The sequence below is a fragment of the Cupressus sempervirens genome, chromosome 5 (assembly GCF_028749045.1).
Source record: "Cupressus sempervirens isolate cs-2001-9-10 chromosome 5, ASM2874904v1, whole genome shotgun sequence".
NCBI classification, from domain to species: domain Eukaryota; kingdom Viridiplantae; phylum Streptophyta; class Pinopsida; order Cupressales; family Cupressaceae; genus Cupressus; species Cupressus sempervirens.
In genome coordinates this window covers 838553616-838570017 of record NC_143122.1, presented here as the reverse complement: position 1 = coordinate 838570017, position 16402 = coordinate 838553616, and the positions used below count along the sequence as shown (strand labels likewise).

Sequence of the window (16402 nt, the reverse complement as noted above, 5' to 3'; positions counted from 1 at the left end):
GCTGAGTACAAATTTTGATTCAATGGCATCGGTAGATCATTCAATGAATTCTAAAAATGATATATTAATGGAGTAAATTCATAAAGAATCTAAACATATACTAATTCATGACAGCTCACAACTAGTGGATACATGGAATCAGATGACGAAAGAGTACATTCTGAAATTGTTTAATGGATAAGCAAAGATTCGGTTCCTAAAAACACAACAGACATCCATGAGGCATGAAATGGCATTTGTAACAATCTTTTCAAACATGGACATCAATAACGCTGAAGTGTGATCACAGATTATACATGGAAAACTACCTACAGGTCATGGGGGCTCCAAATCCACATTCTCAAATGAAGAGTCACAGTGATCAAAGGCAGAATAAATCATCAAAGATGGTGATATATCCAGACTTCCACATTTAATTTTTATCATGTTTGGAAGATGCTTAAAATAAAATAGTGGATGAGTTTGATACGATGCACACTATACAGAAATGGAATTAATAACATAATGATTGACAATCTGATAGCAACTAAATAATAATTTGAATAACACAATAAGTCAGTGGCATCCTATAAAAGATTTGTAGGAGAGAGGCCACTGAATATTGGACATAGAGACCAGCTGTAGAGACGCCGGAATTAACTTCCCAGAGCATATTTCACTTGCCACATCACCATGTATGAACCGAACTTGACAACAAGGGTGGTGAATTACAAGCGCACTGAAAACGTAAATGGCAATTCAGTATAAGCACGAAAGAAGATTGGGGCAGAGCCATATTGAATCGGAGACTATTGAGATCGAACAATACCATTTAGTTATTGAATATAAATAATGGAACGTTCTAACAATGTAATGAGCACCTGGACAGCATACACTCATATTTGAAGTCTATGATGCCTTCAATATATTCAGTGACAGGGTCTGATAAGGTCATCCAATCATTGCAAGAAGAGAGCATCGATTGAAATCAGAATACATAAATTCATCCCCCAAACACGAACAACGGGAATCCATTTCATCAGAGGAGCAAATAATCAGAAGTCGAGCAGTGACGTTGAAGGAAATGGTGTTGAATTTGTTGATTTTGAGATATCATTATTTTCCTAGGCAGGTGTGAATGTTTAATATTCATAGGCAATACAAGTTGTGTCCAAAGGATCTAGTCACATGTGCAGGAAAGTGAGAGAAATCCGCCAGGCAGGTTTGAAGCGACAAGAATTCTTATCGCAGGAGCCTCCCACGCAAGGATTTTGAATTACCTATTAATACCAACTATTATTTAATAATTTAAGTCTAATGTTCTTGTGTTTTTTGTGGCAGGTTACTGGAGTCACAAATACTGGAAAATGAGGCAAAACTGTTTCCCACTGCTGCATACGATTCCTTAATAAAATATAAATGGCGTGAAGCAAAATTCCCAAATTACAAATAGATGTTAATGATTTGTTATGTGAAGAGATATGTTGTTTAAAGTGTAACTTTTCATAGAGTCACAACTGTTTGGTTCGTGCCTCTTCACATTTATAAATATATGATCTAAAATCAGACAAAGACACAATTCATATACAATTTTCACAAATTTTACATACTCAATATACATGCACATTTCAAATATTATATTCTTTTGTTGGCAAATGAATGAATTTTTTAACTAAGCTCGTGAATTCCAGATTATTGAATAAATATATTCATATACGATTCTGGAGTCAAACTGCATTGGACGGATCATCCGTAAGGAGTTTCTACAATGCAATTTTATTTTTGGCATGATCAGTAAGAAATATTTATTTTATTTCATTTGCATGAAGCTTTAGAGTTAAAATATTATATAGTTTCGTCCTTTATGTTAAATTCTGGAATCGTTGCAAATGTAGTAACAATTGTCATTGTATTGATTGTCTTCCAAATGCAAATGTAAGGCTTATAAATATGAGAGGAGATGAAGAGACATGTCTCTACAGTTAAACATCACTAGTTAACATACTAATATAATAGTATAAATAACCATAAATGTAACTCATCTTAAGCATATATGTAATATTAATATGTTAACCATATATGTAATATATTATTATATTATTATATAATAATATGTAATATATATTATTATATTATTATATATAATGTATAATATATAATATATATTATATTACATATATAATATACATTATATATTATATATATAAAATGTTTATCTTAAAGATGATTTACCATCAACAAGGTATCTCATGTTAAAATCAATCTGACAGAAGCTACAACCTTAACACTCCCTCTTAGCTAGGGAGGATTTATAGAACACATTATGCTCTCAAGAATATGAAGAGATATCATCTCAATATGATATTCAATTCACTATGAATATAAATTTCTCACTTTTCATAACACACAATTGAAACAATTTCTGTAACTTTAAAACACCACCTTAAGTGTGGTCTATAGTAGTAACTATGTCATGGTGTCTAGCAAGATCCGATCCAAAGAACCATGACAAGTTGATTATCATGGTGTCCGGCAAAATCCGGCCCAAAGAACCATGATAACAGGTCTACCATTTATAAGTTCGCCACCTTACAATGGTTAGCTTATGTCTATTCATTATCATGATTTCTAGCACTCTAGGACAACAATTTAATGAAGTCTATCATGATAACAGGTCAACCGTTTATAAGATTGTCACCTTATAATGGTTACCTCCTGTTTATATACGTCAATGAAAGAATGTCACCTTTCATTACATATCATAACATCATCGTGTAGTAAACTACATGATATCCACCATGAACCACCATAGTTGCTACTGAAGGGTGGAACAAGGATTTTAACCTCAGACTTCTCTCTCATAGAGAAGACCACATTACAAGGAATTTCACTTAGAACTTCTCCTCATAGAAAAGATATCCACAAAGGATTTCATCTCAAAATTTCTCCTTCTGGACAATGATCCTGGGAAGTCAGTCCTATAGTTACTTCATCAAAAACTCTCTTCACCCAAGGATGCCTATTGAACTCACTCTGAACCTTATATCAATCTTTTGATTTTCTAGTGATAAGTCAATACTTTCTCATGATGCACTCAAGAGTAGGCCCATCAAAATCATGCAATCACACACATGTATTTCTAGACTCCCTCTAAGTATTAATCTTCTAAGCTCCTGCGTTGCCTTCGAAGAAATGTCATACTCCCTCTTAATGTAGAAGGATACTCATAATCTCAATCATTAAAGATATTCATTTCAAGATCCTCGCTTGATTATGATCATCAAATGACTAATGAATTCTTGTCTACACTATATTTGATAGCATGTCTAAAGTACCAACCTTCTTTTCCTGCAAGAATTTCCTCAACCATAAAGGAAAAGATCAAGGCAAATGATTTTTTACAATACATATAGAAATTGAATTTAAGAGAGAATACAATGAGTAGATAAATGTAATACTCAAGGACAACAAATACTTATCTACACATGAATGGAACATCTTCCCTTTAAAGATAGTTCAAGAGAGAATAGAACATTGTTTATCATTTCCCCCCCACATGTGAAGTTCCCACTTTTATATTGTCGAACAATTTTGCATCATATTCAATTATGGAAAACTTCTTTCTGTTCTTCTTTGCAAAGAATCATCATTGGGAATCAAGGGAAAGAACAAAAGCACATTTTGATGATCCATTTTCATCCTTTCTTATTTCATATCTTTTATAGATCATTCCTATTATTATGTTCTCTCTTACTGAAATTTATTTTCAAGTCACTCTTTAACATAGGGTTTTGTCTTAAATGTTATTTGCGTTTTTTTTTTAAATATATATAGATATATAAAAGTTGATACCGCAACAATTTCTCTCTAACTCATCTGGTAGAGATAAGATGCTAGTGGCATTGAAGATCACGTCATCAAGTAATTCAATCTATTAAATTGATATTGGCTCCAAATATTATAAGTTCAAGTGACATAACCCATCACTATTAATGAACAAAATATATTTTTGGAGTGTAATTTGTCTTTAGTAGACCCCACCATGTTGCTAACGTAGGGAAGTCTCGTATGTAATGTCAATCATCACTGTTATGATCACTCTAACTTTCCACCAATCTTATTTGGAGGTCTTAGACTCCAGAGAGGTCATTTGCTTTGGTGACATGGTATTTCAATAATCTACATTATATGTGTTGAGTGCCTTAGTATGCGCACCAAGTCATTTGCCCTTATTATTAAACATGTTTCAATGATTCCATTGCTTATCAACAAGACTTAAATATTGATTCCCGCCATCTGTAATCCTAATGACATCCTCGTTATGTCTTTAAACATCGTATTGTCACTCATTTTATTGTTATCGTACTTCCCTTCTGATCTCACTTATTTCATAGTTCCATAAGCTCGAAAATATATTTAAATAATCAATGATCATGTTTCCTTATCAATTTTTGTACACACTATTAGCATGTTTTTCTATGATGACTCGGGGTTTGGAATCGAGCAGCATTGTATATTTGTATCACTGGTCAAGGGAACTATTAATAGTATGATATGAATATTTGTTTATAGAAATAACCACCATAGACATGGAGTATTGACAAAGACTTTCCACTATATTATTGAAGAATTAGTGATCTCTAGTTATTTCTTCCTTTGTGTCGTCAAACATAATCCTTCGTATTCATTTGGTGGTTCATATTATAAACTTGGTGCCATGTCAGATACCATGTTAGATTTTCTCATTGAGAAGTTTTATTCCCCCTTTGTACAATCTAGATGGGATTATATTCATAGTATATGCAATGCTCAACAAACTTCCTTGTTCATGCTCATTGATTCTAGTCATTGTTCCCTTATCCAATGCATAGTCTCCACGTACAACCCAATGAGACTCATTATGGTTCCTAGTCCTTTGACAAGCCGCTCCTCAAATGTTGGTCGCTGATGTGGAGTTTGATTGCTCCAAAATCACGATGTCAAAATGTCTTATTTATTTGAAATTGAATTCCTTCTACAAAGTATGTAATAATATTACACCTCTCCTTTCATTCAACTCAAATCTTATTTTCAAATCTTAATGTCATTGAAGTTATTTTATTTGTTTCGAAATTTAGCACATATTTGCGGCATAATATGGACTTAGCAATTTATTGTTGGGATTTATCATGCTCTTGTAATAGTATTCTAATATTTTGATCTCTTTATTATCCAATGTCCTTTCTATTTAAGATTTGGTTACTTTCTATTCAAATGCAAATGTGTGGTCTTGACACAATTCTCTTTTCATGATTCTTATTTCCTTATACAGGTCACATGTCAATTAGGGTCAAAGCTTCCTGCTACATTGGTCATCTGACGTTTTACTTAGCTTCTACCCCTTTCTTGCCATATCTTCCTTTCACTGTCAATCCCTTATTGTAGTTTTCCACCTAGATTTACTAGGATGCTATGTCTTGTGAGGTTCTTTTGTTTTGTTTTGTTTTAATTTCCACCTCCATTTCATCTATCTGCTAAATTGGGTGTGAAAATATCCCATGTCCAACTATCTTATAGTACGTACGAAGCTATCCAAATAGTTGTGTAGACTATTACTTTGTCTCTCCTTCTATGGAATATGCCATGTAAGATAGTACAAGTGATTATCCTTATATTGTATAGGTCTTAGGATCTTCCTTTAAGAAATAAAGCTTTCTTCAAAGGAACTTGGCTCTGATACCATGTTAAATTCTAATATCACTGCAAATGTAATAACAATTGCCATTGTATTGATTGTGTTCCAAATGCAAATGAGGGCTTATAAATATCAAGAGATGAAGAGACATGTCTCTACGGTTAAACATCACTAGTTAGCATATTAATATAATAGTATAAATAACCATATATGTAACTCATCTTAAGCATATATATAATATTTGTATGTTAACAATATATGTAATATATTATTATATTATTATATAATAATATAAATGTATATTATTATATAATAATATAAATGTATATTATTACATTATTATATAATAATATATAATGTATAATATATAATATATATTATATTACATAAATAATATATTATATATATATAAGATATTTATCTTTAAAATGGTTTACCATCAACAAGGTATCTCATGTTAAAATCAATCCGATAGAAGCTACAAGCTTAACACCTTATAATTATTATTTTTAATTTATAAATAATTTATATGATAGATAAGTGGACAGGATCAATTATAGCATTTTAAAATCAAACATCATAGATATTGAGAAACATTTAATTGTTTCTGAATCTATGTCTAGTTTGTCTCCAAACCACAGGAGTTAAAATACATTCTAGACTAATTTAAAATTGCGTCCATATATTTGATTTGTCGCATCTTGATTACTAAATTGTTTATAATTGATGTGTGTAGAATTTTATAAAGTTGAATGCTTTAAAGTAACGAAACTCACTATGAGTCACCCAAGTCACCCGAGTTGCAGAGTCAGGTTACCCCTACGACGTCAAAATGACCTGTCAGCCTAACCCGCCAAGTCATCAAATATTTTATATTTCTCTAAGGTATTTCTATTAATATACGTTGACTTGTCGAGTCACTGACGAGTCATGACCAAGTCCGAGTCGGGTCACGAGTAGAATTGCCATTGCCGAGTCAAAGCCGAGTCCAAGTCTCATTACTTTGTTTTAAACTTATAATACTGTATTGACTATCACCCTTCGGCACTGGTCTTTATATTTTTCATAATTTGCAATCCATACACTGTCTATTATTTCATATCTTTCCTTTAAAGAATTAACATATTCATTTATTGCAATCATCTATAATAATTACTTTTATTTAAAACACTCATATTCATTATTCTTAATCCGTAATGTGCAAGTTAAAAGCTTTATATAATTCTTGCCATTTGAAAAACTTCCATTGCATTCGTATTCTAACCAATTTTCTATAAGCATCCTGGGCTTAAGTCTTTTGTTCAAGATTAGGTACAACTACCTAGGTTTTGCAGAGCCAAAAGTGCAGGGAACTCAGACTACACCGTTCAGTTCCGTCAAGTTGGCCATAGCCGGTTGGATATCCAGCATCAAGTTGGCAAGACTCATAGGGTTCCAATCTACGGTTTTGGGAACCAACAATCCCCACATTCCAGCAACACATGGATGGCGAATGGTTAGTGGTGGACGAATGCCCCATCCTTGTCCCTTCGACATCTTTGTCCCAAGAATGCAAGAGTCAAGGGGTTGAGATGCAACCCCATGTTTCAATAATATAATATGACTCAGTTCCTTGTTTTTATGCTCATTTTCTACTCCCTTAAAATGCTCATTTCATGGATGACTTTCCATTATGTAGCCATGCATCTTCCATCCACTTCCAACAAAGTTGTTTCTCTCTTCAATTTCAAATTCGACCATTAAATGTTCTTTAAGCCAAAAGCAATATCTAAATTTCTTCATTCCAATATTTTTCCATTCACTCCTTATGTTTGTCCACAACCAAACAAAATGTGGATAAGAAGATATTTCACTTCCTCGTCTAATTTTTTACCATCAATCTTCACTCGAGCAACTCCAATTTTCAATTGTTACTAGAATCATTCTACTCTCCTCCAAATGTGATTCCTCTTTTCATATTTTCATCTACTCATCCTTTGATTGGTTGTTACCAAATGCAATGGAATTTGCCCTGTTACCACTAACTCAATGCATTTGCCTTTCTCTCCTTATTGCACTGCTATTTTTGTCTCCATTTTTTCATCCAAGCTAGGATTTCATTGAATTTTCACATAATTCAACAAAAAAAGATCAATGTTTGGCAAGTATAAAACCTCTTTCATCCTGTATTTCACATCAAGTCAACCCATTTCGACAAGTGTCAATATATCTAATTAACATTCTTAAAAAGGGCATTTATAATGGTTCAAAAAGCATGGACACAAAAGATAACAAGCAGGCTGCTATGAGGCCAGACATGCATCCAAGATGTGTACATACACCATATGTAGCAAAGGTAAATGCACATCCACAAAGAAATGTCAAAGTGAATATGCAATAACACCTTTTTTATACATCATTTATAATGCCCCATTCAGAAATTACCTAAGAATATGCCCTAGAATAAAATGCATCTTCACACCAGACAAATGCAATATAGTTTTATGGTTTTTATACTTAACACCAAACAAATGAAATATAATTTATAAAGTATTACCGATTCAATGCCCATATTATACACTGCATGCTACAACAATATGTACAAATCATCCTATAAATTCAAAATAACAAAGATATTCCTAAGAGTGAATGAACCTAAATAGAACAGAAGGTCAGAGAATAAGCATTAAAAAATATAAGGAAACACAATGGTGCAGTAAAAACTCTGCCATTACAATGCAACAACAAAAACTTGTGCAGTACAATCCCTTGCATTTCAATGCAACAGTGAAAACTATGTACTTAAGATGCATGTTAGAGTGCATACTTCCTAAATTTTAATGATGTCTATCTGATATAATTTACTTTTGTTATCAAAGAAATCAAGCAAATACATGCATATCTATAAACATGCTTCAACTTCATAGTTCATAATAAACTCACCAACTTGTCTTTAGCCTCTAACCGTGCTTTGTAAATTTCTAAATGCTTATAAAACCATCTCACTAGATGCTCAAATGACTTCACACCATCAATAAGAACTTTACCAAGGGAACAAAGACACCTGTAAAATAAATGTGTTTTGGTTATATAATTTATGAAATAAGATAAATGCGAACTGCAAAACCCAAGTCAAACTCAAAATATCATGTACATATCTGACACAAAACTGCTATTTTCTCAATGTTGACAGCTGAATTTCCAATCTGAAAGCATGAGATAACTAGAATTTCCACTGAAATTTTGCTGAAAATTCATTTGAAGAAAAAATAATATTATATCTTTAAAAATTGAACAGAGAATGCATTTTAAAATATTATACCCTTATTCAAGATACCATAAGATACATTCATTTGCCCATGAGATGTACTAATTAATTACAATACGTAACAATGGCATGCTTTAGTGTTAGCCATGGTCATTTTGTGCGGGTCAGGAGGGACTTCGATAATCATCAATATATTTTGTGAGTTAATGACTAATGTTTTGATTTAATCAAAAATATTTTGTGTTAACTCACAAAAACTTCACTGTACTGTAATTGTCTCTCATACAAAATGGCAAACAGGTAAAGTAGAACATTAGCTAGCTCTAACTAGCATCTTAGATGCTAAAGCAGGATGTAACTTTGTGGAAGTGGTTCTGTACAGAGGTTTATGGAGACTCTTCACCAACTATAGTATTTAGAGTGTTTCTTGACCTAAATTGGGAAATACGCCTCCTCACAAATTTCACTTTACTTCTGCATAATTCTTGAGCTGATATTTTAACAATTCCGAATACTGCAATTCTTTTTCTTTTTCCTTCCGTTTTTGCAACTAGTATCAATATTAACAATCTGGATTTCAGTCTTTAATATTAAATTCATTTTGAAAGCTTCTGAAACAAAGCTTTCTGCTTTCTCTTTCCAAACTCATTTTTTCATATCTAAGAATCTTTTTCCCTATTTCTTGCAGTTACAAAAAAAAATTACTATTGGTTAATGGGTTTCCTCTCAGGGCATTAGAGTGACAATCTATCTTGGGGAGAAACTCTCAGTCATCGTATACAGAGCTGCCTTTGGATTTATTGTGCCTGGGGTGATTTCCATATCTTCACTGCACGTTGATTTATGCCCATTACAATAGCATTCCAATATTTGATGATGCATTTGATGACCTCAGCAGTATTAATCAGTTTTCGCATTATACATAGAAAATATTAATATCCCATAGGTATTTTCCGAATGTCATGCATTTTATTTCACTTGCCAAATGTGGATGTCTCTTCTTTAAATTTCTCAACAACTGTCTTCTCTAAGGGCAACAAAAATGAAAATTCTCCCCCATAAACCAAAAAGAATCTTGGGTACCACCAGGGAAGGGATTGGTTTAGAATATATTTTTAATTAACTTTACCGTTGAAGAAACAAACTCTTTTTATAATCCTAAAAATTTATAATAAAATTCTAACATTCTATCATTTTGCTTGTATTATGTTATGAAAAAAATTAAAGTTGAACATGGATGATTAAATTTAAGGTGCAGTACATTTTTGGATTAGGAAAGGGGCAGTACATTTACAGCATCATAACCTTTAGGATAAGAAAATTTCAAGCATCAAGCTTTTCAAGTGACTTCCAATGTCAGCAGATTGGTTCTATCCTTCCTGCATTATATTTCAGCCCCAAGGAATGTGAAATGCCCATTTTTTGCAAGAGTCACTCATCAAGATAATGACATATATCTACCATTGTGTTCCTTCGACTGGTCCATTATGGAAGCTCAAACCTCTTATTCTTGCTCAAAATGTAGGGGTAAACTACCCTTTACCGTGCATAATCTAGACAAAATGGGATTGCATGCACTATCAATTTCAGTCCGTGTCTAGAGGATTGTCGACAAAGGAAACTAGGAAAAGAGCTGGTAGGAATATTAAAATAATGTAATGTTTTTAATGGTCATCTGAGTTTAGGTTGTTTCTTTTTCGGACTTTTGTTTACATTCAATTGTTTTAGAAACACGTAATGTAATTGCCTATATAATATAACCTTCATGTTCATTATTTAATATACCTTTACCATTACATGGTATCAGTGCAGATCAATGGGGTTTTATAAAGTTTACTAAATTCTTTTTAAAAAATAGAACCCTCCACCTGTAATATTTTCCAGAAGTTTTTAAATATTTTTCAGTGGAAAAAACCGTGATGTGAAATTTCTGCAATTATCGAGGCATACAAGATTGAGGAATCTAGTCTCCTACAATTTTGTGGGCTCCAACACTGCTGTTTGTTCATGTTTTTTTTGGAGTCTGCTAGAGCGTCTCTGTGCCTGTGAGAAATATATTCACTCACATTTGAACCTTTGATTTTGCAACATTCAACTTCATTTAAGTGTTGTTTTCTATGTTCTGGTGTTGTCACCTCCAGCTTGAGGTTTTCTCCCCCATATCTGTATTTTTCGAAGCATGCAGCAAACAGGGTTCTCCCGCACAGCCTATGATTTTGACATTCTTTTGCAGGATTTCTTGGTTGTCCTTGGCAATCCCTTTGACCATTTGGGGTCTCTTGTTGAACATTAGCAAATTTATCTTATCATATCCTATCTGTTTTCCTTTTGGGTCTGTCCATTATAGCCAGCATTCATTCTTCAAGCCTTGTTTTTCGGTATTTAGTGGCCAGGCAATTGCATTTTTGCTGCTCAGAATAAAGGATTCATTTGTTGCCCATCTTTAAGTACCCAGCGCTAGCAATTCATTGATATTCTCTGCAGCTAGAGTTTTTAGAGTTGTGGGTTTTTGACATTTTTAGAAAAAAATGTGGAAAAAAGTGGTGTCTTTTCTGGGGCTTTATAAAAAAAAATCCAAAATAATTATTCTAGAGTTTTATAACCTTTTTCAAAATAAATTATTCTGTTTTTTTATATCTAGGTTTCGCTTGATTTTTCCCCAAAACTTGTGATACTGCATTTTCATTTTTACCTGATTTTTGTATTCAAAGTCGTGGGTTCTTTCTCTGCTAGACGGTTTTCTATTTTTATTTTTTTTCCCACAAATAATCATGACTAATAGTTTCAATGTCTTGGTTTTGACTGATTTTCCTCCTTAAAAATCATGTTTGTGCTTTACCGATTTTTTGCTTAATAATCGTTTATGGGTTTTGATAAACTTTTCTTCTTAAAAATCATGTCTCGTTTTTTCATTTTTCTCTTCAAAAATCAATCATAGGTTATCTAATTTTTCCCCAATAAGATATGATTGTTATTGTTGGTCTCAAGGTTTGTAATGTCCCCTTCTCTAGGCTAGGCCATAGGGCACCTTGGTGGTCTATCTTGCCATCCGGATACACTAATGGCATTTATTTTGAGGATGCCAGCCAGTCACAGAATTCTATTTGGTTTCGTAAGGGAGATAACTAAGTGTCAAACTTTCTATAGTTAAGTCACTTTATTTTATAAAGTTTCTTTATTATTTAAAGTCACTTTCCAACAAAAGTAACTTAGGTGACTAGAAGACAAAATTGTTTTTTTATCCCACATTGCCTAGTTCTTGTATTTCCCCTCACATCAAGGTTATAAAGGCAAGGAGCTACATGGGGATTCACACAATGAAATGTGATATTATTCAGAATACGAGAAGGTTGCTTAAATGTGACTAATTATCTCTCAAGGACAAAAACCCTTAATGAGATTTGTCGAGACTGGACCTAGCCCCAGAATCCCTTCTAGCACTGCCAGAATCAGGTATGATTTGTAGATTAATGTATTGTTGCAGTCGGGTTTTCAGTAGTGAATAGACTATTGGTGAAGATTACATATCACTCCCTTGTACTAGCCAGATGGCCGTATGAGCATGTTTCAGTGCAGTCGCATGTGCAGAAGCAAGTGATACCTAAGCATAGCAGACATTTTCCTCACAGGATAGGGGATGGAAACAGTGGCAGCAAGAAATAGTGCCAGGGCAGAACGCAAAGGAAGACTGGGAGGCTGAGCTTTAACTGCGGGAGATTGGGAGTAGGGAGCAGACATAAGCACATTGCTACAGCAGTGAACAGTCACGGCATTACAGGATCAGACGGGGGAAGTACTGTCAGCACCGTAAATACTCCAGTATGGGGTGGACGTGTTACAGCCCAGTCCTGTTGGGGCATGAAAATGTGGAGGCAGACCTCGGCAAGTTGAACCAAGCAGCCAGTAACAGTCCCTATCCCATGATACGGGCTGTCTGAGGAGGTAGTCTCTTCTCTGCAACACCAGGTGCCTTGCATTTGTTTGATATTGTTCTTTTGTAAATCGTCTAATTCCTAGGACAGTCCCGTTTGTGTATTTATTTAACATTGTGCTGAACGATTATATTGAGTATATTTCGGGTGCATGAATGTCTGGTTGAATGTATTCGAAAAAACATACTGTAAACTGTGAGATTCTTAGGCACAATCAGAAGTGCTGAACTAGAACAGTGACCAGCATTTATAACCATAATTTAAGCCTCTTTAGAAGTTATTGCTTTTGCTTTTTGGTTTGGGTTATTTCAGGGATTTTTGTTTTCTTATGCAAAACCAAAAAAAACATTGAAGGGCATGGTTGGTTTCTTCTTTGAAAAGCAGGAAGCTTTTTGTGGGTGATCTCAGCTGCACATCAAGGGTTTGCCGATTTTCTCCATAATAATTGTGGCTTCTTGCAATCTATTTTGGGACATAGTACTCATCTGCAAAAAAAATTGACTTTATTAACAAAATAGCATCTGCTTTTTTCTCAACGACTAGAAGAATCAACGATTTTGTTCTCAAAATTATGGTTTGAATTTGAAAAGATGAACTCAGTGTTTCTAACTACAGGGAAGGGCAGTTTTGCTTCCTGACGTCAGGATGAAAGAATTTTGGTTATCTTGATCATTTCCAAAAGTTTTTAAACAGCGGGGAGGGTTTCAGCAGCAAACTCATAACCCAGAGAGAAGGCAAAAGCCTTCCATGCATTCGGGACTACAAGGGGTTAACCTTCTATGCATTTGAAACCAAAAGAACTGCAGATTGTCTTCTGCAGGGTTCTTAGAATGATGACCATAGAGGGAGGGCGTTCAAATGATGTAATGTTTCTTTAACAGTCATCATACATAGCTTAGGCAGTTTTTCTTTCCAATTTGTGTTTACGTTGTTTCTTTAGAAACATCATGTAATTGCCTATATAATATAACCTTTGTCTTCCTTCAATATACAGTTACCATTGAAAAGAATGCCTTGCTTCATTCTTGGATTGCAATGAAGCCCTTGGTGTAGGAGCACCTAGGTTTTAGGTCCTCCAGTTTGATAGTAAGCAAATAAGAGTCTTTGAGAGACTTAGGAGTAGTCCTTCCTTAGTTTTGGGGTCCTTATGCATGTGGGGAAACAATGGAATGCATTTTAGACAACTTGGTGTAAGAATGTTGTACTGGCTAGAATTTTGTCATTTAGATCTATTCTTGCTAAAATTTGTCTTCGAGGACCAGTTTAGTGTAGGAGAGTAGCTAGGAGTGGAAATGGCCTAATAATGGTCTAAATAACTTCCATATTTGATTTGGAGTCAAGATGTTTAGCTTTATAAAGTTTAAGGTGTAAAAATGCAAAAATTGTCAATTTTTGCAAAAGTTGCACAGTGACAATTTTGCACCTTTCTTGTCCAAGAAGTTGCAAAAGTGGTTGGAGAGCACAAGAAGGTTATCCACAAGCAGGAGGTGGTTTAGTTGGTTGCAAAAAGAAATGTTAAAGCCCTCCAAATCACAATGAAAGAGGTTGGAAGTTTGAGGAGTACAGATGCTAACAGTAAATGGCAAAATGCTGACAGTTTGAATAGAAAAGAATGGATTTGATATCAATGTAATTCACCTGATCTTTTGTGTTTGGATTTAGTTTCTGCATTCTTTTCACTTGTTTTTTGTTTTAGTTTCAAGGTTCTATCAATCTGTTGGTGGTTGTAATAAATGTTTTTGTGATCCGTCTGTTTGTTGGCCAGTACTGGGGCAGACAAATTGGTGTCTACCAGCATTCCCCATGGTTGGAAAACTCTAAAACCTTGAGAAATGCTAGTAGACACTCTGTTCTTTGTATCATAGAAGGGATGGAGCATGAAACACAAGGCAATGCACTTTCCTTGGAAGCCCTAGGTGAGACTGGGCAGTTCTCGGCTAGAATTGAAACAAGGAATGCTGATTTCTTGCAAGGCTTAGCTATTTTGATGGAAAGGGTGTAACGTCAGGTAAGAGCATAGAATGAAGTTACTATGGGCACAAGGAGAGGTGTTACAAGTCACTGGTGAGTGAGAAAAGACAGATTTACCTTTGATTGTCCTTAAATACTGTCAAACCCAAGTAAACCCTGGAAATTTGGGTTAGGGCATCTGGTGTACCTTGGGAAATCAAGACCTCGGGAATCTTGAAGGTCTTTGAAAAGGGTATCCTGAACTGTGATTAGTTTAGAGCTTTGTTAAGGAAAGTTTGGCCCAAATCAAGTATTAGTCCATTAGGTGGGCTAATTAAGGGCTACTAGCCCTCTAAGGAGTTTTCTCTTGTTTTGAAGAGATCGTATAGGAGTTAATGGATGAAACTTTGAAGATGGATGTAATCCTATCCAAAACACCCTAGGAAGAGCCTCCAACCCTTGCAAGACAAGAAAAGCCAGTAGGGAGGCATAGAAAGAAGTTGCAAACTACTAAAGTAAGCTTAAATGGGTAGGTTGGTCTATTGGTAAGTTATCTCTAAATGATTACGGTTATCTCTAAATGATTACAGCATCATCTAACTCCACTACCATAGATTCCTCCTATCAAATTGGTATCAGAGCCCAAAATTTGATTTTGAGAGACATAAGTGTATGTCTGACTATGAAGGAGAATCCTCCATAGGATCCACCATGGTAACAAATGCAAAGTTAGCTAAGAAGGTTCAAGAACAGGATGAGGAAAAACCTAGAGTTAAAGGCAAAGATAACAGCCTTGGAAACAATGCTTGAGAAAACAACTCTCAAGATTGAAGCAGTGACCAACAAGGTCACCCAGCAAGAGGAGCATGGCAGGCAAACGCAGCCAGTGTCTGATGAAGATGAGACACCCACACCTGATCCTGAAATAGCTGAGGAACCATTTCTTAGAGCAATCAAGGCCCTAAACCAAAAAGCCTTGGAAGGAGTGCCATTGTTTAGGGGAAAGTTAGATACCGATCATGTCTTAGAATGGTTGGAAGGCATGGAAAACTATTTGAGAGTGAAAATGTGACAGAAGCCCAAAAGGTTAAGGTAGTAAAAGCAAGAATGAGAGCAACAGCTCTCACATGGTGGAAATTCACTCAAGATGAAAGAGTAAAAGAGGGAAAGAAATCCTTTGCAAATGGGAAGAGTATGGTGAGTCAGATTCAACAAACCTATCTTCCTGAAGGCTTTGAAGTGCAGTTGCATACTAAGAGATAGAATCTCAAACAAATAGATAATGATGTGGCAAGTTATACTGAGGAGTTTCAGAAACTTTATCTAAGTTCCAAAGTGCAAGAGGATGAAAGCATTAAAATTGCAGGTTACATTAATGGATTAAGGTCGAATATCCAAGAGGAAATTCAGTTGTGGAGTCCTAATTTAGTGCAGAAGTATTACCAACTAGCTCTTAAGGTAGAGGAGAAATTGAAGAAGAAGCAAGATTTTAATAATAGGAACGAAGGCAAAGAGAGAGAGTAGAGCAATCAGAGAGGCAATTTTGGTGGTGGAAGAGGCTAAGTAACTAGACCCAAAGGGGATAATAAGCCAAGTGAACAAAGTGGTTCAAGCAGTCCA

The 16402-nt window shown here is 34.5% G+C and overlaps 1 protein-coding gene across 2 annotated transcripts in view; it reads right to left on the bottom strand.

Annotated features, from left to right (window-relative positions):
• Positions 1-16402, bottom strand: part of EMB2773 (PHD finger family protein) — a 185778-nt gene that overhangs the window by 69607 nt on the left and 99769 nt on the right. For both annotated transcript variants that reach the window (XM_089832698.1, XM_089832699.1), the window contains exon 19: positions 8576-8696. In XM_089832698.1, the coding sequence (XP_089688824.1) occupies positions 8576-8696 (121 nt within the window). The remainder of the gene's footprint in view (positions 1-8575; positions 8697-16402) is intronic.